The sequence below is a fragment of the Zootoca vivipara genome, chromosome 15, assembly GCF_965207765.1.
Source record: "Zootoca vivipara chromosome 15, rZooViv2.hap1.1, whole genome shotgun sequence".
In the NCBI taxonomy this organism is placed as follows: Eukaryota; Metazoa; Chordata; class Lepidosauria; order Squamata; family Lacertidae; genus Zootoca; species Zootoca vivipara.
Window position 1 is genome coordinate 2,191,095 of NC_142598.1, and position 15,540 is coordinate 2,206,634.

General features: G+C 45.1%; 2 protein-coding genes across 2 annotated transcripts; both read left to right on the top strand.

The window, feature by feature from the left end:
• Positions 1-490: 490 nt before the first annotated feature.
• Positions 491-1,426, top strand: LOC118097772 (olfactory receptor 1f45-like). The gene has a single exon (XM_035140993.2). The coding sequence runs from the start codon at positions 491-493 to the stop codon at positions 1,424-1,426; it is 936 nt and encodes a 311-aa protein (XP_034996884.2).
• Positions 1,427-9,956: 8,530 nt separating this feature from the next.
• LOC132591226 (olfactory receptor 1f45-like) lies at positions 9,957-10,892 on the top strand. Its single transcript, XM_060268760.1, has one exon. The coding sequence runs from the start codon at positions 9,957-9,959 to the stop codon at positions 10,890-10,892; it is 936 nt and encodes a 311-aa protein (XP_060124743.1).
• Positions 10,893-15,540: the final 4,648 nt, after the last annotated feature.

Here is a 15,540-nt window from a genome sequence, read left to right on the forward strand (position 1 = left end):
ATTTGCTGGGCTCATGCGCAAGATTCACCTAGGGAGGAGGGAGTTATTTCCTCCCCTGCAGCTGGAGGGATGTTCCCCTACCAAAGTTATATACGTCTTTGAATTAAATTAACTGTTTTAATGTGGGCTTGCAATTCCTCCAACCTGATCTTTATTACAAGCTGTCTTACAAACTTTCTTTGTGGTTATGGGGGTTGAGTTGTTTTTCAAAGGGAGATTGAAAAATAGCAGGGATGGGAAAGATTCATGATTCAAAACATGTTGTATCTCCTGTTTCTCTTGCTGAATAATGGTACTCACAACTTTTTAAAATCTATGATAGGTTTTTCTGCAATGACTGTGTATCTCCAGCATCCTTTGCCTTGTGCTCATTGTCTTACACTCTCTCTCCTACTTCCCCACATAGAATCATAAAATTGCAGAGTTGGAAAGGACCCCAAGAGTCATCTAGTCCAACCCTCTGCAATGCAGGATAGAGTCTTCTAACAGGATGGAGATAGACAACAGGACCACTGTCTCTGAATTCATCCTCCTTGGCATCACGAGCCAGCAAGACTGGAACATGTTGTTCTTCACTACCTTCCTGATTATATACATCATCACAGTGCTGGGAAATCTGACTATTGTACTAGCCATAAGGTTAGATAGCCACCTCCTCCATACTCCCATGTACTTCTTCCTCAGCAACCTCTCCTTTGTGGACATCTGCTTCACAACAGCCACCGTGCCCAAGATGTTGGCCGATACAGTCTCGGGAGTGAGGAAGATCTCATATGCTGGGTGCCTGGCACAGATGTACTTCTTCATTGCTTTCGGCATCAGTGACAGCTTTCTCTTGGCATCCATGGCACTGGACCGCTATGTAGCCATCTGTCGGCCTCTGCATTATGCTACAGTGATGAGCAACAGGACCTGCCTACTAATGGTGGCTGCCTCCTGGCTGACCTCTCACCTCCATGCTCTCCTGCACACCCTTCTAACATCCTGCCTCTCTTTCTGTGCCTCCAATCAAGTGCCTCACTTCTTTTGTGATGTCTTCCCATTACTGAAGATCTCTTGCTCCAACACCTATCTGAACACTCTGGTAGTGCACACAGAAGGAGCTCTGATTGTTAATGGAGCTCTAGCGTTCATTGTCCTGTCATATACACGCATCCTGATGGCTGTGTTGAGGGTTCCATCTAAGGAGGGAAAGTGGAAGGCGTTCTCTACCTGTGGGTCCCACCTGGCTGTGGTGACCCTATTTTATGGCACTGTCATCTGGGTCTACTTCCAGCCCTCATCCAGCTTCTCAGCTGAGAAGGACACACTGGCTGCCCTCATGTACACTGTGGTTACACCCCTGCTGAACCCCTTTATCTACACTCTGAGAAATGACAAGATGAAGGAAGCCCTGAGGAAGCTTTTTAGAAGCAAAGGCAACTAAACTCCTAAAGGATGTAGGCCTGTATTTTGTGAATGCCTCTGTCTAGCCATTCAGTCCATAACTATGGCATATTGATTATAATTGTAAGAATAGTGCAGTGGCACATTCACACATGAAGCTCTCCTATCAGGAGGCTGGCCATGTCTCCTATTTTGCAGAGGACAGTCCTCTATTTGAAGGGGTGTCCTGTCCAAGTCCGTTTACAAAAACATAATAATGGAGAGATTTGTCTATCTGCACTTAGTAACATCAGGACAGCAGACTGAAGAGGCACACTGGCTATCTGCTCACTGACCTCCCCCTAATATGCTGGCTGTTTTGCCATAATAAAAAAACAAACAAGCACTGTCTTCCCCACTGTGATGAAATGTATTGCATTTTTATTTGAATTGTAAGAATTATGCAAATTTAATATGTGCCAGAAAATTTTATGCAACTCTAGGCTGTCTTGCCTCTTCATTTTTGCCAGTGTTTAAGTAACCACAGCTTTGACTCAAGGTCAGAACCACTGAAGCATTGCATATAATCAAAATAGGTTCCACACAAGACTAAACTGCAGTATTATGAAGGGTTCTGCTTCCCCATAGGCAGGATCCTTCAATAAGGTCTAGTCACAAGTACATTTCATTCAGCAAACGTTTCTAACACCAAGTGAAGCCTCCTGTTTGCAAGTCTTCAAGTTTGCAAGCCTGTTCTGTTGTTTCCTGCTGGTGTGCACAGGGAGTGGTGGATAGCCTCCAATTTGCTCCTCAGATAATTCTCTAAATCACCCTAATGCCAGGTTCTCTTTCCATTGAATGGGGGTTGTTTCAATTACTTTCCTCTATTTTTCTTCCCTTTAAATGAGAGGTGGTCAGTGATTAAAGGCTTCCTCCACCTTGCCAGAGTGGAGACTGGCATTGGGCAATTCAGAGAAGCCAGTCAATCATGTTGTTGTTGTTGTTTAGTCGTGTCCGACTCTTCGTGACCCCATGGACCAGAGCACGCCAGGCACTCCTGTCTTCCACTGCCTCCTGCAGTTTGGTCAGACTCATGTTCATAGCTTCAAGAACACTGTCCAACCATCTCATCCTCTGTCGTCCCCTTCTCCTTGTGCCCTCAATCTTTCCCAATATCAGGGTCTTTTCCAGGGAGTCTTCTCTTCTCATGAGGTGGCCAAAGTATTGGAGCCTCAGCTTCACGATCTGTCCTTCCAGGGAGCACTCAGGGCTGATTTCCTTAAGAATGGATAGGTTTGATCTTCTTGCAGTCCATGGGACTCTCAAGAGTCTCCTCCAGCACCACTTCCATACATCACTACTGGGAAAACCATAGCTTTCCCAGAGTCAATCATAGTTAATTCCTATTATTATTATTATTATTATTATTATTATTATTATTATTATTATTATTATTTACACTGCCCATCTGACTGGGCTGCCATCTAAATATATATACCCAGATGCATGTCTGAGTGCCAAGCCAGGTTTTTGCAAAACGTAACTTCCTCCTTTGGTGGCCATGCATCCTACTTTACAGAGGACAGTCTTCTATTTTGAAGGGCTGTAAGAAAACAGCCATCAGTTAGAAGGTGTTCCCTGTTTGAAGCCCTGTCTTCCCTAAGTCTGCTTTAAAGACAAAAACAGAGAAAAGAGCACAGACGTATTGAAGTTGTCCTTCAACAATTAGAACCTGAACAACTGATTGGGAAGGTACACAGTTCATTTGGTGAACATTTTCCCCACTTGAGTGAGATCCATTGTACTTCTGTTTAAATTATGGTAATCTTTTCTAAATTTGCATATACAGAATATGCCATTTTTATGCAAATCTGTGTGTATGTGTGTGTCCGTCCGTCCGTCCGTCCTCTTTTTTGGCGACCCTTAAGTGACCACTCTACTACTTTCTCCAAATGTTTGTCTGGGTACTAAAATACTATTTACAGTGTACCTCTAGTTATGAACTTAATTTGTTCCTGAGGACTGTTCTTAACTTGAAACTGTTCTTAACTAGAGGCATGCTTTCAACTCATAACCCACTTACTCTCAGCAACCAGAAACACCACACTGGAGAGACCTGTTAGGAGTAAGCATGGACCAATGGTACCAAATAGTGTGGGAAACAGCCTTACTAGAAAAATTAACCAATAAGCTGAAACTGTTGTTGTTGTTTAGTCGTTTAGTCGTGTCCGACTCTTCGTGACCCCATGGACCATAGCACGCCAGGCACTCCTGTCTTCCACAGCAGTTTGGTCAAACTCATGTTCGTAGCTTCGAGAACACTGTCCAACCATCTTGTCCTCTGTCGTCCCCTTCTCCTAGTGCCCTCAATCTTTCCCAACATCAGAGCCTTTTCCCAAAAAAAAGGGGGGGAGCTGAAACTGACACGGGGGCAAATAGAAGAAGACGACTTCACCCCAGTATAGCTCCCCTTTATCACATACACAGCCCAACAAGACAATGACAAAAATCCACCAACGGCATACAAATCAATATGGCTAACCTGACCCAAAACACACACACACCCCTCACACACACGAAACAAAGACCACCACAGCCAATCACAAATGAACAACCATTCCCTAGGCCAAGCCCAACCTCTCTCACCACTAACAGAACACAAGGGAACAACAGAGAACCTGCGCAAGCGATGCTGACAAAAAAAACCCACATATATTAAGCAAAATAGAAACACCATCGCCCGACCCCACCCACCCTCCCCCCACCTACCTCTTTTCCCCTTTTCTTCCCAATGTCTCAACAAATGAATCTGATTTGTAAAAATGTTATGAAAGACATTGCACATATCTTTGTAAACCAAGAAAACCTTTAATAAAAACAAAACCAAAAAACCCCTAGAGGCATGTTTTCACTAATGGGGCCTCTTGCTGCCGCTGCACCGCCGGCACACAAGTTCTGTTCTCATCCTGGGGCCAAGTTCTCACCTCGAGGTAACTTTTCCAGGTTAGCGGAGTTTGTAACCTGAAGTGTTTGTAACCTGAGGCATTTGTAACTTGAGGTACCACGATACTAACAGTAGTAGTAGTATTAGTAGTACTCAGCTCTGGGTAGCTTCCAGCAGAGAATTAAAGAACACACAGTACATGAGACATCGATTGCATCAACCAATTGCATCCTTAAACCGAGGTACCACTGTACTCGCAAAGTTTTAGTTGCCATTCCTCCCTTGATGGGATATTCCTCACTCTTCCGATATTTCTTTCATATGGAATGTTATTTGTTAGAATCCCTAGTAGGAATGCTTCTGGGTTTTTATTGAATGTTAATTTTAAAAAAAATTTATCTCCTTGTAGACCGTGTCCCAGAATTTTTAAATTTCTGGGCATGTCTACCACATGTGGAAGAAAGTTCCTTCATGAGATTTGCATCTCCAACATTTATTGTTGTAACTTTTATTTATTTTAGCCAATTTTGAATGGGTTAAATACCATCTAAAATGCATTTTCTTGAAATTTTCTTTAATTAAATAACACACCGTGATTTTTATATTTCTTTTCCACAGCTCCTCCTATTTTTGTAATAGAATTACAGTCATATAATTGTTTATCTCCTTGACATCTGGTGGGAGAGCGTTCCACAGGGCAGGTGCCACTACCAAGAAGGCCCTCTTCCTGGTTTCCTGTACCCTCACTTCCTGCAGTCAGGGAACTGCCTGAAGGCCCTCGGAGCTGGACCTCAGTGTCTCGGCTGGATGAGGGGGCAAAGACGCTCCTTCAGATATACTGGGCTGAGGTCATTTAGGGATTTAAAAAGCCAGTACCAACACTTTGAATTGTGCTCAGAAACGTACCAGGAGCCAGTGTGGATCCTTTAGGACTGGTCAGGCATGCCAGCTTGTGCCCGTAACCGTGGGTGCCCGGGACCATGGGTGCCTGGCAGTGTGCATGGCCCTAGCACCAGAATGTGTGGGTGCCCACTGCCCAGGCCCTTCATGGGGACTTTTGTGGGTGCTCAGGCACGCAGGGGCCCAGGGAGCTGGCACCTATGGGAACAGAGTCTTGGTGGCCACTCCCAGCTATCACATTCTGGATTAGTTGTAGTTTCTGAGTCAACTCCAAAGGTAGCCCCACATAGAGTTCATTGCAGTAGTCCAAGCAGGAGGTAACCAGAGCAGGGACCAATCTGGAGAGACAGCGCACAGGCAGGGACGGTTTCAGCCTGCATACCAGATGGCGCTAGTAGACAGCTGCCCTGGACACAGAGTTAACCTGCAAGAACTTGCAAACTGATTCCATTTTATTTTTATTAATCAATGCTGTACATTATTTTCTCGTGCCTTTTTTTAATTGGTGCGAGAATAATCATCAACTGGAAAGGGAAAGGCTTCTGGGCTGGATAACAAGTCCCTCTGAGTGCAGAGACACCAGTACTATCTATCTAAAGAAACTGCAATTGTCCCCAAAGGGGTCTTTTTCAGGGCGTTGTAACAAAGGAAAGGCACATTAGATCATCTTCTCTCTCCCATGGGAAGAATATTGAGACAAATCATGACTTCCAGAGCAGCATAAGAAAGCTTTTTTAGAAAGCAGCCTGGACTGCATCACACAAGAACTAACAAAGACACACGTTCTCCTTCTGCACAGGTATGATGGGAACTGGGAACTAAATAACGGAATCTAGGCCTGCTCTGATCTTTGGTAAGGGTCTCTCCAGATGTTTTGGGGCTCAAGCTCCCAGAAGACCCAGTCAGAATGGCCAATGGTGAGGGATTATGGGGGCTGTAGTCCAGCAACATCCACCAGGTTGAGGAAGACCACTCTGTGGGGGCAGCTGAAGGGAATGAACTGGCATGTAGGATGCGGTTTGTTGTAGGAACAGAGATATCATAGACTCATAGAGTTGGAAGAGACCACAAGGGCCATCCAGTCCAACCCCCTGCCAAGCAAGAAACACCATCAAAGCATTCCTGACAGATGGCTGTCAAGCCTCCGCCTATAGACCTCCAAAGAAGGAGACTCCACCACACTCCTTGGCAGCAAATTCCACTGTCGAACAGCTCTTACTGTCAGGAAGTTCTTCCTACTGTTTGGGTGGAATTTTCTTTCTTGTACCTTGAATCCATTGCTCCATGTCCACCATATAATGCTACTCCTCCTCCTTTCCTGTTTGGTCTATTTCTCTGAAATAGATTGTATCCCTCTATTACTACATTCCAATCATGAGACTCATCCCACCAGGTTTCAGTGATGCCTGTTATGTCGTATTTAGTTTGCTGTACCAAAAGCTCAAGTTCATTTTGTTTATTTCCCATGCTCTGTGCCTTAGTATACAGACATTGAAGACCATTGATCATTCCCCATGTCTCTTATTTAAGGATTTTTTCCTCCCGCAACTAAGTCTGTGTGATGTTTGCTCCATTTTGTCCTTGACATTTGGGTGATCATCTTTAGCACTTGGTAGACTCCTACCTTCAGGACCACTGTCTCCCTTCCCCCACATGTCAGTTTAACGCCCTCCTGATGAGGTTTTTTAGTTTCATGGCAAAAACATTCCTCCCAGCCCTTGTGAGTTGCAGCCCATCACTTGCCAGGAGTCCATCTTCAAGAAACTGCAGTCCGTGATCTAAGAATCCAAACCGTTCCTGCCTGCACCATTTGTGAAGCCAGTTGTTCACTTCCCCTATTTTCCCCTCTCTCCCTGGGCCACGTCGTTCAACTGGGAGGACAGATGAGATGACAATTTGTGCATTTAATTGCTTCAACTTCCTATCAGATCAATATTTGTAGTGACCAGCTCCTGACTCTAAACTTAACCACATCCAGTTCTGTCTTATAATATTCCAGAGCCTATTAAAAGCACTTATGAGTCTAAGGTTGGCTTTCCTCCAAGGGTGTGACCCTACAGATGTTTTTGGACTCATAACAGGCACTTGGATAGGGAAACTTTTATTATCTATAGCAGCCTTCACCAACGGATGGAGAAGGCAACGGATGGAGGAGAGATTCAGTTCACTTTTGAAGGCAAACCTACTTAATTTGCACTTTTCAAATCAAAAATGTGAAGTGAAACACAGCCATCGTTTGAAATTTGTAACACATTTATTCAGCCAAATAATGTGTACACAAGTATATGTACTAGGGTAAAGTGGGCATAAAATACACATATTTGTTAAAATAACATTTAAATGCATTGTATATGGGGAAATTGCTTTGCACAAAGGGGTAGATTTGGCAAAACTGCATGTAAACATAGGAGTTGCAATCACAAGAAATATTCTAAATAGTTCTGTCTCTTTGCACCCTTGGGAATTGTTCCCAGCAGATTTGAGAAAGTGCTTAAAAAACCCCTGATGGGATCTAGAATGTTTTTTCAGCTTGGTGTGCATCCTGCCTGTTGCACAGGGTGAAATACCAGCCACAGACTACAGACCAATGTCAACTGACTGTGCTTGAACCTCCTTTCATTCACCTGCAGTTCACTGCAAGGCTAGAGCAAGAACAGCCTCCTCCAAAATTACCACAGGTGACTTTAAGACTCAATTAGCGCTGTGTTATTGGCCAGGGGAAAGATGAGATTTATGGTCTATCCAGCCAGTGAAGTGTTGTATTTAGAAATACAGAGCATCATTCCAATGAGGTTTGGGAGAATGGAAGACTGGAATCCAAGAGGCATTGCAATTCTCATTGGGTTTATAGAAAGAAAAAGGATGTGGGGATTAACAGATCAGGGCTAATTTATTGGTTAGGAGATGAAGAGTCCACTCTCTTCCTCAGTTTCTCGGAAAGCTGTAGGTTTTTACACAAGAACATAGAAAGAGCTTGTTGGATCAGGCAAATGGCACCTTATGAAGGGCTTTGTTCTGCTGTTGTGGTGTAGAAGTGCAAGAGTGCACCTCCAGACAGCAATAATGCAGAAACACAGGGAGCACCTGATGAAGTGGATGGATATGTGGGTGGTCCAGTATAAACCCACCACCAATGGACTATCTTTGCACTTGCACTTGCAAAAACACCCGTCTGGGGGGGTGGCATTCAGTTTCTTTGGGTAGAGAGGATTTAGTTAGACCTAGTATCATTCAAAAGCCAGACACCATGTCATTCAAAAGCCTTCAGAGCTTGGGACCAGTTTACTTGGAGGTTGGCCTGACCCCTTATATGTCCCCCCCCCACACACACACACTTCAATTTGTGCAACGGAGACAGTTCCAGGTGCCATGTAATCCTTGTTCCATACTTGTAAGAAATCCATCTTTCAGTGTGGCAGCTGCCTGCCTATTGACCTCAAATAGGTGACTTCACTGTGCTCTTTTCAGTAACTGCTTAAAACATTTTTATTCAGAAGTTAAATGTGTTTGATTTCCTTTTAGCTACCATTGATTTTAAGCACCCTTTGCATATTTTTAAAGATTTTTATCGATAATTTTAAAGTTTTTGTTGTTGTTAACTGCTTCAGGGCTTTTGTTTGTTTGTTTACAATCGAGTGGTTTATAAATTTCAGCCCTCTGGGAGTGGCATGGTCTCATAACCCATAGTGTGAATTGAGTATGAGCAGGTAAGAAAGAAAGTGGGAGTGAGAAAAGAGCTGGGGAAATGTGACAACTTTGGGCTCAGGACTTTGCTCGGGCTCATGCCTGGGGGGCCTGAGAGGTCTGCCCTTTGGGAGTGGGATGCACATTTTAGGTAAACATTTGACAGTGGGGCTGAGTGCATTTGCTGGGCTCATGCGCAAGATTCACCTAGGGAGGAGGGAGTTATTTCCTCCCCTGCAGCTGGAGGGATGTTCCCCTACCAAAGTTATATACGTCTTTGAATTAAATTAACTGTTTTAATGTGGGCTTGCAATTCCTCCAACCTGATCTTTATTACAAGCTGTCTTACAAACTTTCTTTGTGGTTATGGGGGTTGAGTTGTTTTTCAAAGGGAGATTGAAAAATAGCAGGGATGGGAAAGATTCATGATTCAAAACATGTTGTATCTCCTGTTTCTCTTGCTGAATAATGGTACTCACAGGTTTTTTAAATGTGGACGAGACCACAAGGGCCATCCACTCCAACCCCCTGCCAAGCTGGAAACACCATCAAAGCATTCTTGACATATGGCTGTCAAGCCTCTGCTTAAAGACCTCCAAAGAAGGAGACTCCACCACACTTCTTGGCAGCAAATTCCACTGTCGAACAGCTCTTACTGTCAGGAGTTCTTCCTACTGTTTAGGTGGAATCTTCTTTCTTGTAGTTTGAATCCATTGCTCCGTGTCCGCTTTTCTGGAGCAGCAGAAAACAACCTTTCATCCTCCTCTATATGACATCCTTTTATATATTTGAACATGGCTATCATATCACCCCTAAACCTTCTCTTCTCCATGTTGTATCTCCTGTTTCTCTTGCAGAATAATGGTACTCACAATTTTTTTTAAATCTATGATAGGTTTTTCTGCAATGACTGTGTATCTCCAGCATCCTTTGCCTTGTGCTCATTGTCTTACACTCTCTCTTCTACTTCCCTACATAGAATCATAAAATTGCAGAGTTGGAAAGGACACCAAGAGTCATCTAGTCCAACCCTCTGTAATGCAGGATAGAGTCTTCTAACAGGATGGAGATAGACAACAGGACCACTGTCTCTGAATTCATCCTCCTTGGCATCACGAGCCAGCAAGACTGGAACATGTTGTTCTTCACTATCTTCCTGATTATATACATCATCACAGTGCTGGGAAATCTGACTATTGTACTGGCCATAAGGTTAGATAGACACCTCCTCCATACTCCCATGTACTTCTTCCTCAGCAACCTCTCCTTTGTGGACATCTGCTTCACAACAGCCACTGTGCCCAAGATGTTGGCCGATACAGTCTCGGGAGTGAGGAAGATCTCATATGATGGGTGCCTGGCACAGATGTACTTCTTCATTGCTTTTGGCTGCAGTGACAACTTTCTCTTGGCATCCATGGCACTGGACCGCTATGTAGCCATCTGTCGGCCTCTGCATTATGCTACAGTGATGAGCAAAAGGACCTGCCTACTAATGGTGGCTGCCTCCTGGCTGACCTCTCACCTCCATGCTCTCCTGCACACCCTTCTAACATCCCGCCTCTCTTTCTGTGCCTCCAATCAAGTGCCTCACTTCTTTTGTGATGTCTTCCCGTTGCTGAAGATCTCTTGCTCCAACACCTATCTGAACACTCTGGTAGTGCACGCAGAAGGAGCTCTGATTGTTAATGGAGCTCTAGCGTTCATTGTCCTGTCATATACACGCATCCTGATGGCTGTGTTGAGGGTTCCATCTAAGGAGGGAAAGTGGAAGGCGTTCTCTACCTGTGGGTCCCACCTGGCTGTGGTGACCCTATTTTATGGCACTGTCATCTGGGTCTACTTCCAGCCCTCATCCAGCTTCTCAGCTGAGAAGGACACACTGGCTGCCCTCATGTACACTGTGGTTACACCCCTGCTGAACCCCTTTATCTACACTCTGAGAAATGACAAGATGAAGGAAGCCCTGAGGAAGCTTTTTAGAAGCAAAGGCAACTAAACTCCTAAAGGATGTAGGCCTGTATTTTGTGAATGCCTCTGTCTAGCCATTCAGTCCATAACTATGGCATATTGATTATAATTGTAAGAATAGTGCAGTGGCACATTCACACATGAAGCTCTCCTATCAGGAGGCTGGCCATGTCTCCTATTTTGCAGAGGACAGTCCTCTATTTCACGGGTGTCAAACACAAGGTCCGCGGGCCAAATTCGGCCCGCCAGACCTCGTCATGTGGCCCGCCGAGCGCCCCAGCCAGCGGGACCCAGCAGCGGGACCTTGCTGCTGAAGCGCCGCACCAACAAAGCGCCGACAAACATCTGGGGGGGGTAGAAAGGCAGCCGGAGCAGCGCTGCGTGGAGCGCCCCAAACCACAGCAGGAGAAGGAGGTGGCAGCTTGCCGGGTCAGCGCCCAGCAGCGCCACACGGAGAGTCCCGAGCCTCTGCGATGCAGCAGTGCTCTGTAGCACTTTGAATCCTCCTCCTCCTGCCACGGTTCGGCGCCTGGAAATGGCTGCTGCTGCTGCTGCTGAAGCACAAACAAAGCACCCAGCAGCGCCGCGTGGAGGAGGAGGGGGATTCAAAGTGCTACAGAGCACTGCTGCGTCCCAGAGGCTCGGGACTCTCCGCACAGAGCTGCCGGGCACTGACCTGGCAAGCCGCCGCCTCCTCCTCCTCTTGCCTCACCTCTTCCTCCTCCTGCCGCGGCTCAGCCTCATGAACGTGAGCTCAGCAGCGGCTCAGCCTCACGAACGTACAACTCTGAGGCTTTACAAACTTCTCCTAAAACAGACACCTGCTGCCTCCCGCTGCACAGGAAATGCTTTTTGCCCCTGGGTCCCTTCGCGCTCTTTTCTGGCGCTGAATCAAGGTGGCGAATCCCCCTTCCCTTTCTTTCTTCCTCTTTCTCGTTCTTATTCTTTCTTTCCCTCTCCTTCCTTCCTTCTTTATCTCTGTCTTCTCTCCCTCTTTATTTTTCTTTCCTTCTTTATTCCCTTCCTTATTTCCTACTCTTCTTTCTCTCCCCCCTTTCCTTCCTTCCTTCCTCTCTCCCTCCCACTCCCTCTTTTCTTCCTTCCTTCCTTCCTTCCTTCCTTCCTTCCTTCCTTCCTTCCTCCCTCCCCTCCCCTCCCTAGAATCATAGAATCATAGAATCATAGAGTTGGAAGAGACCACAAGGGCCATCCAGTCCAACCCCCTGCCAAGCAGGAAACACCATCAAAGCATTCCCTCTCCCTCTCCTCAGAAACATAGGATGCTGCTTTATACTTCTGGCCCTTAAACCCTGGAACCAGGAGAGCAGCTCCAGTGAGTCAACCTCAGCCAGTCCCTTTGGTGAAGGGTGGTGGCTCACTGGCAGAACATCTGTCCTGCATGCAGAAGGACCCCAGCATCTCCAGGTACTAGTAGCTCTGCAAAGGTCCTGCATGAAACCCTAGCGAGCCTCCACCACCCACTGCACTTACCAAAAATCATTTTTCAATAAATTGTACAATAATTGTACATTTGAATATCTACTTGCCATTATTCTGACTATGTTTCTGCTTTCAGAGCTAGTTATTACTTACATTATTACAAAAAACAGTAATAATTGAATGTAGTGACAATAATTTATTATGATAATAAAGAGTGGACACATAGTCCTACAGATACAACCGGCCCTTTGAGGGTGACCAAACTGCTGATGCGGCCCCCGATGAATTTGAGTTTGACACCCCTGCTTATTTGAAGGGGTGTCCTGTCCAAGTCCGATTTAAAGTTACAAAAACACAATAATGGAGAGCTTTGTCTATCTGCACTTAGTAACATCAGGACAGCAGACTGAAGAGGCACACTGGCTATCTGCTCACTGACTTCCCCCTAATACGCTGGCTGTTTTGCCATAATAAACAAACAAACAAGGACTGTCTTCCCCACTGTGATGAAATGTATTGCATTTTTATTTGAATTGTAAGAATTATGCAAATTTAATATGTGCCAGAAAATTTTAAGCCTCCTGTTTGCAAGTCTTCAAGTTTGCAAGCCTGTTCTGTTGTTTCCTGCTGGTGTGCACAGGGAGTGGTGGGTAGCCTCCAATTTGCCCCTCAGATAATTCTCTAAATCACCCAAATGCCAGGTTCTCTTTCCATTGAATGGTGGTTGTTTCAATTACTTTCCTCTATTTTTCTTCCCTTTAAATGAGAGGTGGTCAGTGATTAAAGGCTTCCTCCACCTTGCCAGAGTGGAGACTGGCATTGGGCAATTCAGAGAAGCTAGTCAATCATAGTTAATTCCTATTATTATTATTATTATTATTATTATTATTATTATTATTATTATACTCTGCCCATCCGACTGGGCTGCCATACCGAGATGCATGTCTGAGTGCCAAGCCAGGTTTTTGCAAAACGTAACTTCCTCCTTTGGTGGCCATGCATCCTACTTTACAGAGGACAGTCTTCTATTTTGAAGGGCTGTAAGAAAACAGCCATCAGTTAGAAGGTGTTCCCTGTTTGAAGCCCTGTCTTCCCTAAGTCTGCTTTAAAGACAAAAACAGAGAAAAGAGCACAGACGTATTGAAGTTGTCCTTCAACAATTAGAACCTGAACAACTGATTGGGAAGGTACACAGTTCATTTGGTGAACATTTTCCCCACTTGGGTGAGATGCATTTTACTTCTGTTTAAATTATGGTAATCTTTTCTAAATTTGATTATACAGAATATGCCATTTTTATGCAAATCTGTGTGTATGTGTCCGTCCGTCCGTCCTCTTTTTTGGCGACCCTTAAGTGACCACTCTACTACTTCCTCCAAATGTTTGTCTGGGTACTAAAATACTATTTACAGTGAACCTCTAGTTATGAACTTAATTTGTTCCTGAGGACTGTTCTTAACTTGAAACTGTTCTTAACTAGAGGCATGCTTTCAACTCATAACCCAATTACTCTCAGCAACCAGAAACACCACACTGGAGAGACCTGTTAGGAGTAAGCATGGACCAATGGTACCAAATAGTATGGGAAACAGCCTTACTAGAAAAATTAACCAATAAGCTGAAACTGACACGGGGGCAAATAGAAGAAGACGACTTCACCCCGGTATGACTCCCCTTTATCACATACACAGCCTCAACAAGACAATGACAAAAATCCACCAACGGCATACAAATCAATATGGCTAACCTGACCCAAAACACACACACACACCCCTCACACACACGAAACAAAGACCACCACAGCCAATCACAAATGAACAACCATTCCCTAGGCCAAGCCCAACCTCTCTCACCACTAACAGAACACAAGGGAACAACAGAGAACCTGCACAAGCGATGCTGACAAAAAAACCCCCCACATATATTAAGCAAAATAGAAACACCATCGCCCGACCCCACCCACCCTCCCCCCACCTGCCTCTTTTCCCCTTTTCTTCCCAATGTCTCAACAAATGAATCTGATTTGTAAAAATGTTATGAAAGACATTGCACATATCTTTGTAAACCAAGAAAACCTTTAATAAAAACAAAACCAAAAAACCCCTAGAGGCATGTTTTCACTAATGGGGCCTCTTGCTGCCGCTGCACCGCCGGCACACAAGTTCTGTTCTCATCCTGGGGCCAAGTTCTCACCTCGAGGTAACTTTTCCAGGTTAGCGGAGTTTGTAACCTGAAGTGTTTGTAACCTGAGGCATTTGTAACTTGAGGTACCACGATACTAACAGTAGTAGTAGTATTAGTAGTACTCAGCTCTGGGTAGCTTCCAGCAGAGAATTAAAGAACACACAGTACATGAGACATCGAAAGCTTCCCAATAAAGGCAGAGGCGGAGGAAGCCGCTCGAACGCCTGGCGCAGCGCACCCAGGGCCAGGGTGAGCCACCTATAGGGGCAGAGTGAGGGTGGGGCAAGCCACCCATAGGGGCGGGGTGCACCACAGGGCCTCCAGAGTCTGCCTGCCTCCTCCCACTCTGCCGCCCTACCGCTGGGGGGAGGCAGTGGGCGGACCGTTTGGGCAGCGCAGAGCCTGCGTGTGCCCAAGTCACCACATCTCTCCCAGGACAGATGCGTGGCTCAGGCACGCTGCAGGCGGTGAGTGCTGCCCGGCATTTTGTCAGCCCCCTCAGTGGTGACACCCAGGGCAACCCGCACCTACCACACCCCCTTCCTCCACCCCTGAATACAGGGCTGACCAGGTGTCTACAGATGGCCGTATAATTGTTTTTTTTATATATAATATTTTTAAATTATTTTTTCATTAATAATAATCCAATATGAACCACATTGATACAATACCAAATCAAAATACAATTAAAATAGCCAATTATTGCATACCAAATTAAACATTTTTGGGTGACTTCCCATGTTCTGATTTTGGGGAGATGCTGTTGTTATTCCTTCTTCCTACTTCTATTCTTATTTAATCCAAATAATACAGTTCCAGTGTTAATCCTTTATTTTAGTAGCCATTGACATAATGACTTTTATTCATGTTTAACTGTTCCATATCTGTTAATTTGCCAGAGGGGTTTATATCTTGTAACTTTCTGTGTGGAATACATTTTAACGTTTGTCTTTCTATTCCTGTTGCTGGCATAATCCCCCCACCCCTCCGAGAACTTAACTCTTACTGTGCAATCCTTTCCGCCATCTTTCTTTGACTTCCAGCATTTCTCT

What these genes read in the sequence shown, in the direction of transcription:
- LOC118097772 (XM_035140993.2), top strand. Translation starts at nt 491, where the DNA reads ATGGAGATAGACAACAGGACCACTGTCTCTGAATTCATCCTCCTTGGC.
- LOC132591226 (XM_060268760.1), top strand. Translation starts at nt 9,957, where the DNA reads ATGGAGATAGACAACAGGACCACTGTCTCTGAATTCATCCTCCTTGGC.